This window comes from Helianthus annuus, chromosome 16 (genome assembly GCF_002127325.2).
Source record: "Helianthus annuus cultivar XRQ/B chromosome 16, HanXRQr2.0-SUNRISE, whole genome shotgun sequence".
In the NCBI taxonomy this organism is placed as follows: Eukaryota; Viridiplantae; Streptophyta; class Magnoliopsida; order Asterales; family Asteraceae; genus Helianthus; species Helianthus annuus.
The window spans coordinates 14,237,509-14,249,062 of NC_035448.2; the positions used below are offsets into that span (position 1 = coordinate 14,237,509).

The following is an 11,554-nucleotide window of genomic DNA, read 5'->3' on the forward strand; positions in this document are numbered from 1 at the left end:
TTTGTTTATAAAAAGGTTTTGGATCTGGACTTAAGTGGTATGCAGTAAAAATGTTTTCGTGAGAGCCCTAGTGATCATAGTCTAGACTCGAGAAGGAATCCTAGTTCGCTATGATCAGAGCTCTGATACCAAGCTGTCACACCCTGGCTTTGCGGAAGCGTGGTTAATTTGGTGTGACTTCTTAATACCATAGCTTAACCATAACAAAGCTATATGAATAAAAATCATGCAAGATCATCCATTAAGTTTTGAAAACCAAATACAATACCATTGTTTTAACGGGGACACGCCCTAACAACCATAACATTGTTCAACAAACAAACAAAACATAAACACAGTTTAAGGACTGTGACTTGTCCAGGAAAGAGTCACATTCCCTAAACCCCGGATGACCTCGGAAACTAGTGCAGCGGGAAAACGTGCCATACCGTGCCAGATCCTTTAATCCCCTGAAATACATGTAAGTTGAAAAATCAACAATAATGTTGAGCGAGTTCATGTGTAAGTGAGTAAATAAACCTTTGTATTTATCAAAATCCTGGTATGTAGCAAATAAGGAAAAAGAGATCACCAATGGTTTGCAAGGCCATTGATATGTGTGAAATGCAAGTAGGAAGGCTCAAACCTAGCAGATTTATGCGTTGGGTACAAAGTCATCCCGAGGTCCGTTATGCTGGGCCTGGGACTGGGCTCGCTACACCCAGATAGATCTATCGCTCCTGCCCCTTGGTCCTACCCTGAGGATTAATGACCTCAAGTTTCCGCCTACCCATTCACATGATCTAAAGTAGTAACTCTCCTTACGCTAACCATACCATGTATAAAATATTCATAATCAAAGTAACATGTATTTCACCCCCGCAGTTTAGAAAACTGAAAACAATTAAGAGAAAAGGGGGACATGAACTCACAGTCGGTGCGTCTCTACCAAGTACTCCAAATCAGGCAGCTGTGCAACGACCTACATGTGCTAACTCTATTAGACGGACGGCCGTGCCTTAGCTTTATAGTTTAAGTTTTTGGGAAATAGTTAGACAACTATTTCGGGTTTACTTTTCGTATATACTTGGTAGTTAATCTCCTTCCCAAGGATGGGGGATTTAATACATGTGCGTTCGAATTATATCATTAAGTCTCACTTAATATATATTTATTTCTAATTCCAAAATATAAATATTTTTCTCAAAAATATTATATTTTCCTTTCACATAATCTTCCCCAAAAATAATACGTTGATAAAATACGCGTTCGTATTATTTTGGATCTGTTAACGTTCGAAAATATTATTTTTACTCTAAAAATAATATTTATGTATTTTCACAAAATAATCATAAACAAAGTTGTGAAAATATATTTACCAAATATATATATTTATCACGTTTAGTTTTTGTGAAAATCCCACCTCCGAATATTTAGTAAATAAAGTCATGGCGAAATTTATATTTCGAAAACATGTCAAAAATAATTCTAACACTTGTAGTGTAAATAATTCTAAGTGTTAGGTTTTTAGAAAAATATCGCCAGAGTTTCCTCTGTAACTGGAGGTGGCCACGCTTTCAAGCGTATCATTTTCTTTTACTAAATCAATTTCAACAACTTCTTTAATCAATCAAACAATTTCCGACACAACGAACTAGTCGACAAGTATGTAAATCGCATAATCACATGAACTTGTAGTTTTTCTAAAATTTATAGCGTACGTCTCCTTACATTTAGTGGATCTTCATATAAAGTAATGTGATCTCGTAAAAACCTCGTTTTTAAAGTAAATCCGTCTTTACAACTTCCCGTCATCTTTTACAAAGATTGTTATTTTGTCGAAACTTTTCATTTCACAAGTGTTTACACACTTGTGGTTTATAAAAGTCATGCTTGTTAGTGTAAGATCCATTTTTAGAAAACGTGATTTCCTTGACGCTTGGTCCTTTGAAAATACCACTTGCAGATACGTAGATCTGCTAGTTTTAAACACTATTCCACAAGTAAAACATTTTTACACAAGTTCATGATTCGCGTGTGGTAGAGTTTCACCTTTTAACCCTTGTTCTATTCATAACAACCTTATGTCATGATTCGTGATCATGACCAAACCGGGTTAAGTGATGATCCGAGCTACCACAACATAGATCGGGTCTAAATAATCACAACTTTCAATTACTACAACCTTTACACAACTAGTGAGCTTTTAACCATCATTTTTCATGTTTTTAGTAGACTTTAATGCACCCTTTTGTAAGATTCCGAGTTTTAACCGTTACACCACATATTAACCGCTTTAGATTAGTTCAAGATAGTGTTTTAAGCATCATACCTCTAGCTCGAGGCTAGGGAAGAATCTATGCGCAAATGAGGTGGATAAAAGCTAGAGAAAGAGGTCCTTCGAGCTTCGAGTGCACCAAGCTTCCTAATACGTGACCCTTGATGTTTGTATGACCTTGGAATGGAATGATCAAAACTCGAAAATGGTTGTAGAGGAGGGGGGTGTTCGGCCGAGAGTTAGAGAGCAAGAGAGGAGAGTTTGGATGGTGAAGTGTGTTGTGGTTATCCTTATGTGCACTAACTTGTTCTTATAGACAATGGTGAAATCAAAGACCAATGGATCATGTGTCCTCTTGATATGAGACACAATGAAATATTATAATAAAAAATGGTACAAGACTTGGTCACATAGTGACCGATCGGCCCAAGGGGGGGGGTCTTGGTTGCATTCTAACCACTAGTTAGGTTACTTAGTTAAGTTAAATAGGTTGGTTAAGTAGTTAACTTGGTTAGTGGTGTGATATGTTTTAAAGCGGGTGTTAGGGTATTCAGGGACCCTAACTGGCTCAGAAAAAGATCAATAATGTTGATGGCAATATTTTCATGTTCCGGGTAAAGTCCGGTTGTTCGGTTGGATAGTAATCCGTTAAAGCGCTTAATAAAGCTTTAAAGTGTCGTTAATGCCCTTTTTAGTGACACAACTTATTCCCGACACTTTGGAAAGTGTCAAGTAATATTTTTCTCATGTTTTGGCACTTTATTAGCTAGCCAGAGGCTGAATTGTTCATTAAAGTGCTGTGATTTGTACTTAATGTACGTTTTAGGCACATCCAGTCACCGTAACTTATTCCTAGAGATGCAGTTCTACAACCCTTGTATCCCTACACTCACTATGGGTGTAGTAAAATCTTTCTGGCTCATACAGGCCTTAGAGGCAATATTTGCCTGATGCTGGCTTATCAGCATGTTTAATAGGTTATCCGTTCATAGTGCTACTGTGCTCTTGTGCATCATGTTTGTCACTAGGGTTCAGCATGTAAATAATGTAGTGACGGTATGTAAAGTATGATGCAGATATGTACGTGTATCAGAAATCAAGTAGCAGTTCATCAGAAATTTCAAGTAAGCACAGCAATTAAGCAGCAATTAATTATTAATTAAACCGTACGGATACCTGGTTTAGTGAGGGTTGTCACAGTCAGACTGGTTGAAAGTCTGTTAAAATGTATTTTTTCATGCGTACAACCTCCTAAATCATTTTCTCTATAACTTTAGAATATCATTGTAATAATATAATTTTCGTATACTTATTTAGCGCTATCATTTTTTACAAGTAATTCTAGAAAATGGAGTAGCTGGCCTATTTTGACCTAGACCACAAGTTTTGTCTGTTTTGACTTTTGATTCAAAACTGTTTTAACCCGTTACCTGTCATGTGCTCATCGCTTTTACTTTGCCAATTACCCGACAACTGAAAGTTTTTGAATTTTGTAATGGTGTAGCTAATCTTTATTTTCCCACAGAACCATTAATGGTGTGTGAAGTAGATGAACATGATGACTAATGTTAATATGGCATCCCTTTAATCATGCTTCCACAAGATGCTTGTGAAAATTTGAAACAAAGTCTCCAGGAAAAAAATAAATGGCAGCGTTCATTGAATGCTTTATTGAAATTATTAACTGAGAATAATATACCTTAAATTAATTTGGAAGTTTCCATGTTTTCCACAGTTTATGTGCAGCTATACACTCCAAAACGCCCATCGGTTGATGTTGCTGAGGTGTTTTATGGCTTATGAATGTTGGTACCATTCTATGTGCATCTTAGTGGTCTGCCTGGAGGCCGAAGCAGCTATTGAGCTGGACAAACTATTAAAGGTGACGATTTCGGTCCATTTTACTTATGAGCGGGTTTATTTGGGATATATTTTATTTTATTTGATGGGTCTGGTGGTTAAATATAAAAGATAGCTTAAAATGTATTCTATTTCAAAGTTGTCTAAATATTATTTTAATGCATAACACTTGGTTTATTCAAAAGATTAGATTATCATTAGGATTATACAATCTATATGACATTATCTAACACACTAATTAGCTATAATAGTTTTAAAATAGCTCATAAGAGTAAACTTTATATTATTGATTAATATTGAAATTACAGGATGCTTCTGATGAATATATGAGTACGGAGGTTTCTTATTTCAGTGGTGTCTTTGAGATTACCAACACATCAGTGATTGTGTTTATTGTGGTTTCATCATGTTTCTTAGTTTGGCTTTACAAAAAAATGTCATACGTGTTCATTGAGGTTTTGGTTGTCCTATTCGCCATTGGTGGGGGCGAGGTATGTACTCATTCGCATAAGAAAAAAATTATTTTCTTTGATTTTGACTTTAATAAATTGATGAGCTCTATTTTCTTTTTCTCTTTCTCGGGGTCTGCAAACGTGCTTGGTGGCTTTATTAGCATGGTATATATGTAATACATATCAGCGGTGGATTAGAATACAATTTATCTATTACTTCATCTAGAAATTTCAATAAATGCAGTTTCAGATCGTTTGAGAATGTTGCAAAGTCATTTATCAAAATCCCCTTTTTAGGAGGTGTGTCATATCCGACACTTGGTGTTTCTCCATTTTGTGTGTTATACGTTGTAATATCAAACTTTTGTTGGTTTTTATTGAAATAAATGAAATAATGGCACTTTATAAAATTGTAATTTTTTGTTTTCTATGGTAAATCAGGGTGTTGCTTTGATAATCACAGTAATCCAGATAATTCAAGTTCCTAATCTCAAGGTAATCATGGTTCTTTCAGTTGGAGTTGGATTCCGGTAGTCAAATGTTGAATGACGTAATTACTTAAGATCTCCATGTTTTTCGCTTCAGTTGGTTTAATTTGGATTTTGGTGATATAATTTTACCAGGATTATTAGTATCATTTTCTCTAAGGTTAGAACATAATCTTTTTCCATCCAAATGATCTATAGGTGGCGAAATGGGTCGGTTCAATAACGGTTCAAAACAGATTGTACTGCATTTCGAAATATTAATATAGTTACTGTATTTCAAGTTTAGGTTACTATTATTATTATATAATATATAGAATTTGATTCTTGTATGCTTCCTCTAAGAACATAATTAAATCCAATTTTTCAGTATTAGCTCAAACAATACTATTGTTCAGCTGCAGATTCAGTAGACAGCAGTTGGTTGCCTGCAGCAATAGATAGTTTAATGTCGTTGGAGGCTGGGAAGATCTGGTAGTTTCAAGGCACTATAGGGAGCTATTATTTTCTCACAATGACACAAAAAGAAGAGATAAATGTTTTAATCTATATATATATATATAAACATGATAAATAAGGGCTGATGTGTCATGATATAAGGGCTTGGAAAATGATGTGGCATCACCATAGGCACTCTAGAATTTGGTTTTGGCTCCAAAATTTCGGGTCTTTTTTTCTTTATATGGGCAGACACGGGATCCGGATTTTGACCCGGGTATATATTGTTTCTAAACTCACGGCTTCTTCCCCACCACACAAACCCTAATTTCATTTTCAATTAGCTTCATCTCTGCCGTTTCTTTTCTACCTCTCTATTACGTTTGTGAATCAGTGGTAATGGTACACACAATTGTTGATCGCTTTAATGACTGAACCCTAAATCTCCTAAGATCGATTGTTGTGTATCTTCCTGTATTCACATCTTTTGTTCATAGTTTTCGATCAACGAAACAGGTAATTACTTATTCTAATTTGCTCTGATTAATTCTATGTATCAATTTTTGTTTCTGTTTGCACTAAACCTCTTCTATATGATTGAATCCTAAATCTCCTAAGATCGATTCGTTTTCATACCAATATAGATTCTGGGCTCGGATTTAATGGCGTCTTGAGTTACTCTTCTTTGTTGGAAAAGTGCACATATCCGTGTTATCTGGTACATCTCAAAAAGTTATGTTTTACGTATTCGAATGAAAGTTGCGTTGTAAGTTGTCCGTCAATTGTTGATGAAAATCGATTAAAATGCTAAATTGTGTAGATATTAGGTTTTTAGATGTGTAATGTGATGTTTATAAGTAGGGTTTCATATCTAAATGAGGGTGTATGGATGTAGGTTTAAAAGTGATTATTGTTGTTTCAAAGTTCAAGGATCTTAACAGTCAGTAAATTAAAGTTAGAGATGGTTCTCCAAATTTGGGTTTTTAAAAGTTAGAATCAGAATCAATTTTGTAAAACAATACAAAGTTCATCCAGGTATATCATCGAATGTTTTGACGTATTTGTAGGTTTAATTTCGATTTTGAAGTGAAGAGCTATGCAAATCGGAATCCACTTCCAAGTAATCTTCTTCCTGTGATCTTTTGTATAATGGGTTTAATTTGTTTTATGTCATTTTCTTTGGTTTTAGGGTTTATAAATCAATCAGCATTTGAAGCTTCATCCGAGCATTTTTGCAATGAAGAGTTATGCATGTCTTGAAGTTGGAAATGTGACTTCTGATCAACTATTAAAATAAATAGGTCGACTAATAATCTTTGCAACCTTTGCTGTGAGTATATTGGATTTTTGTTTACTTTAGAGTACAAGTTCCATAGCCTTTATACGACTGGTCTACTGGTAGTCATTTTCTCTTTTGGTATCCTCATTACTTCAACGAGGACTGGATGCATTAGGTTTTGGTGTTATAGTACAGGTAAATCATACGAGACTTATATCTTAATATAACAATTCATGTGCCTTTTAATATTGTTTTAGGTAGAACAATTTTTTTATTTACATGATTTATAGGGTCTTTGTTTTCTAGGTAATTTTAAATTATATATTTCTTATCAAAAAGATTGAAAGCTCAATAAAGTTTTTGTGTCTTTTGGTCATATTTTCAATTATATATGTAACTGGTCACATGGATTCAATAAAAACACTAGCCTATAATGAAACATGTCAAGTGGGTCAGACTGGTTGAAAGTCTGTTAAAATGTATTTTTTTTCATGCGTACAACCTCCTAAATCATTTTCTCTATAACTTTAGAATATCATTGTAATAATATAATTTTCGTATACTTATTTAGCGCTATCATTTTTTACAAGTAATTTTAGAAAATGGAGTAGCTGGCCTATTTTGACCTAGACCACAAGTTTTGTCTGTTTTGACTTTTGATTCAAAACTGTTTTAACCCGTTACCTGTCATGTGCTCATCGCTTTTACTTTGCCCATTACCCGGCAACTGAAAGTTTTTGAATTTTGTAATGGTGTAGCTAATCTTTATTTTCCCACAGAACCATTGATGGTGTGTGAAGTAGATGAACATGATGACTAATGTTAATATGGCATCCCTTTAGTCATGCTTCCACAAGATGCTTGTGAAAATTTGAAACAAAGTCTCCAGGAAAAAAATAAATGGCAGCGTTCATTGAATGCTTTATTGAAATTATTAACTGAGAATAATATACCTTAAATTAATTTGGAAGTTTCCATATTTTCCACAGTTTATGTGCAGCTATACACTCCAAAACGCCCATCGGTTGATGTTGCTGAGGTGTTTTATGGCTTATGAATGTTGGTACCATTCTATGTGCATCTTAGTGGTCTGCCTGGAGGCCGAAGCAGCTATTGAGCTGGACAAACTATTAAAGGTGACGATTCCGGTCCATTTTACTTATGAGCGGGTTTATTTGGGATATATTTTATTTTATTTGATGGGTCTGGTGGTTAAATATAAAAGATAGCTTAAAGTGTATTCTATTTCAAAGTTGTCTAAATATTATTTTAATGCATAACACTTGGTTTATTCAAAAGATTAGATTATCATTAGGATTATACAATCTTTATGACATTATCTAACACACTAATTAGCTATAATAGTTGTAAAATAGCTCATAAGAGTAAACTTTATATTATTGATTAATATTGAAATTACAGGATGCTTCTGATGAATATATGAGTACGGAGGTTTCTTATTTCAGTGGTGTCTTTGAGATTACCAACACATCAGTGATTGTGTTTATTGTGGTTTCATCATGTTTCTTAGTTTGGCTTTACAAAAAAATGTCATACGTGTTCATTGAGGTTTTGGTTGTCCTATTCGCCATTGGTGGGGGCGAGGTATGTACTCATTCGCATAAGAAAAAAATTATTTTCTTTGATTTTGACTTTAATAAATTGATGAGCTCTATTTTCTTTTTTTCTTTCTCGGGGTCTGCAAACGTGCTTGGTGGCTTTATTAGCATGGTATATATGTAATACATATCAGCGGTGGATTAGAATACAATTTATCTATTACTTCATCTAGAAATTTCAATAAATACAGTTTCAGATCGTTTGAGAATGTTGCAAAGTCATTTATCAAAATCCCCTTTTTAGGAGGTGTGTCATATCCGACACTTGGTGTTTCTCCATTTTGTGTGTTATACGTTGTAATATCAAACTTTTGTTGGTTTTTATTGAAATAAATGAAATAATGGCACTTTATAAAATTGTAATTTTTTGTTTTCTATGGTAAATCAGGGTGTTGCTTTGATAATCACAGTAATCCAGATAATTCAAGTTCCTAATCTCAAGGTAATCATGGTTCTTTCAGTTGGAGTTGGATTCCGGTAGTCAAATGTTGAATGACGTAATTACTTAAGATCTCCATGTTTTTCGCTTCAGTCGGTTTAATTTGGATTTTGGTGATATAATTTTACCAGGATTATTAGTATCATTTTCTCTAAGGTTAGAACATAATCTTTTTCCATCCAAATGATCTATAGGTGGCGAAATGGGTCGGTTCAATAACGGTTCAAAACAGATTGTACTGCATTTCGAAATATTATATAGTTACTGTATTTCAAGTTTAGGTTACTATTATTATTATATAATATATAGAATTTGATTCTTGTATGCTTCCTCTAAGAACATAATTAAATCCAATTTTTCAGTATTAGCTCAAACAATACTATTGTTCTGCTGCAGATTCAGTAGACAGCAGTTGGTTGCCTGCAGCAATAGATAGTTTAATGTCGTTGGAGGCTGGGAAGATCTGGTAGTTTCAAGGCACTATTGGGAGCTATTATTTTCTCACAATGACACAAAAAAGATTATATTATATTGTTATGCATTAGCAACTTCAAGTCTGGGACCACCAGTTGTGAAAGTTAGCTTATTAAGTAGTGCTATAAAGTTGTTAATTTTATTTTTCTTTCGTTGGAAAAGTCCATAACTTTTCATTTTGCTTTAGGTTTCTGATAAGGGGGTATCTGACGCTATATACGTATAATGTATTCAACCCGTGTAATACACGGGGTGTTGGGCCGGGTATGGGATTTTACCAAAATATAAACTAACATAATAGTATAATATTATCTAGAACAAAGTTTAGTTTATATATTTAAACACTTATAATTTGATTGTTTAATTTTGTAGAGGGGGATTCGATTTACTAAGGGAAATGTTGACATATAAATAAATCTCTGCCTGTGTCGCATATAAAATAAAACAACTCGTGGGAACTCAATTTATTAAGGGAAAGGTTTTGGTAACTCGAAGGATATGCATCTTCAAAGGGACTCGACTATCTTTAAATTGTGTATCCACTATATCACTAATTTATGTAACATGAGACTTTGTATTTTATTTTATTTGTACACTTGATATTTATTTTAATAGTTTTCTCCAACCTGGGTAACACCCGGGTGATAATCTAGTATAATTATAAAGATGAAAATAACAGATAGGATGTGAATGTTAGTAGACCTGAATTTCTTCATTTGAGACTCCAATCTCGTCACCTAAAGATTTTCTCCCAAATAAAACAATATTTAGTCCTTTTCTTTTTAGCCTAAAACGCATAAATTATTTATTTGCATGAATTTATGAATTTCACTTCATTATATAATTCCGAGTGGTAATTTTCTTAATAATTTTATCTTTGTATTTTTATTTACTTTTGCCCTGCGTTATTGTTGAGCGAAAAGAATAGGAAGAGATACAAAAATCTTTTTTTTTTTTTTTTTACCAACGGAGATTAGTTTGACTATTGATATAGAATAACAAAGATTTATATATTGTTCTTGTTCTTATTTGTGAAATTATTTTTCGTAGGGTAATACGATAGGAAAGAAAGACGAAAAGAAAGAGTTAATTACTATTTTCGTCCCTGTGGTTTGTCAAAAATCACTATTTCAGTCCATTAGTTTAAAAATTGTGATTTTAGTCCCTGTGGTTTCACTTTCGTAACCATTTCAGTCCCTGTGGTTTCACTTTCGTAACCATCTCAATCCATTATTCTGTTAAGTACAGGGACTGAAATAGTTACGAGGTGGACTGAAATGGTTACGAAAGTGAGACCACAGGGACTGAAATCGCAATTTTTAAACTAACGGACTGAAATAGTGATTTTTGACAAACCATATGGACGAAAACAGTAATTAACTCCGAAAAGAAATTATGGTGCATAGAAAGTGGCTTGTTTGGAGGAAGTTTTGTTTGAAGTATAGAATAATAAATTAACTACCAACTAATTGGAGGAAGTCCAAACCGCGTATCCAGCTATCACAATTCCCTCTTCTATTTTTTCTATTCAAATCCAATTATCTAAGTTTATAAAAATATATGTAGGTTAGGGAATGGGATCAAATACAAACACTTAAGTTTGTAAGAACCATAAGAACCAATACATAATTGACAAGTGTCCATCAATAAAAAATTAGTTTAGGGGTAATTTAGACTTTTTGACCATATTTATTTATAACTAATTAAAAATAATTACAAAAAATATAATCAGCACAACACTATATAATTAGCACAACATCATTAATCGTTCTTCATTATCAGCACATCGTCCTCGAATCGTTCTCCATTATCAACATAAACGACATTAGCACAACATCTTCAATCGTTCTCCATTATCAGCACACCAGATGTGCTGATTATATCTACTTTTGGTGTTTGTTTGTATTATTTTGTAATTAACACATAATCAGCACCTTATTAGCACAAATATAAAACACCTTTTGTTAACTTTTTTTAAAAAACACTTTTATAAATACAAAAAGGTATAGCAATATGGTACTCATATTAAAGATAAAAAAATACTTGATTTTATGGTATATATTTTTAAAAAAAATAATGAAGTATATAAAAGTTATTTTAGTTTAAAAAACCTTGGTGGAATTTGTATTTAATAGAAAATGGTCAAATGACTAGCAATTTTACAAAATTACCCCTAATTTGTTAGTAGTAATTTTTAATTATAAGTGTTTTATTTATAATCAATATCAACCCTTGATTTAAATTAACAATG

At 33.1% G+C, this 11,554-nt stretch overlaps 2 protein-coding genes across 16 annotated transcripts in view; both read left to right on the forward strand.

Moving 5' to 3' along the window:
* LOC110917927 (signal peptide peptidase-like 4) overlaps positions 1-5,582 on the forward strand; it is a 76,756-nt gene extending 71,174 nt beyond the window's left edge. For 6 of the 12 annotated variants that reach the window (XR_004884887.1, XR_004884888.1, XR_004884889.1 and 3 more), the window contains 3 exons: positions 3,993-4,139; positions 4,426-5,064; positions 5,453-5,582. Coding sequence is in view for 2 of the 12 variants with exons in the window: in XM_022162359.2 (XP_022018051.2) it covers positions 3,996-4,139; positions 4,426-4,608; positions 5,011-5,064; positions 5,453-5,467 (396 nt within the window). In the remaining 10 variants the exon portion in view is untranslated. The remainder of the gene's footprint in view (positions 1-3,992; positions 4,140-4,425; positions 5,065-5,452) is intronic. The other 6 variants (XR_002580951.2, XR_002580957.2, XM_022162359.2 and 3 more) reach the window with 6 other exon arrangements.
* Positions 5,583-5,806: 224 nt separating this feature from the next.
* Positions 5,807-9,484, forward strand: LOC110917536 (signal peptide peptidase-like 4). 4 transcript variants are annotated; one of them, XR_004884894.1, is made up of 7 exons: positions 5,807-6,008; positions 6,137-6,210; positions 6,560-6,966; positions 7,761-7,907; positions 8,194-8,637; positions 8,779-8,832; positions 9,226-9,484. XR_004884894.1 is itself a non-coding variant. In XM_022162066.2 (7 exons), the coding sequence occupies exons 4-7, from the start codon at positions 7,764-7,766 to the stop codon at positions 9,232-9,234; spliced, it is 396 nt and encodes a 131-aa protein (XP_022017758.2). In that variant the 5' UTR covers positions 5,807-6,008; positions 6,137-6,210; positions 6,560-6,966; positions 7,761-7,763; the 3' UTR covers positions 9,235-9,484. The 4 variants fall into 4 exon arrangements, 2 of the variants coding, with proteins under 2 accessions (XP_022017758.2, XP_022017759.2); XM_022162066.2 differs by having other exon boundaries at positions 8,194-8,376; positions 9,220-9,484; XM_022162067.2 differs by having other exon boundaries at positions 8,194-8,376.
* Positions 9,485-11,554: the final 2,070 nt, after the last annotated feature.

Excerpts from the sequence above, each read along its gene's own strand:
- LOC110917536 (XM_022162066.2), top strand. The coding sequence starts at position 7,764 with ATGTGCAGCTATACACTCCAAAACGCCCATCGGTTGATGTTGCTGAGG. Across the intron at positions 7,908-8,193 it reads AGCTGGACAAACTATTAAAG|GATGCTTCTGATGAATATAT; the intron begins GTGACGATTCCG and ends TTGAAATTACAG. Across the intron at positions 8,377-8,778 it reads TCGCCATTGGTGGGGGCGAG|GGTGTTGCTTTGATAATCAC; the intron begins GTATGTACTCAT and ends ATGGTAAATCAG.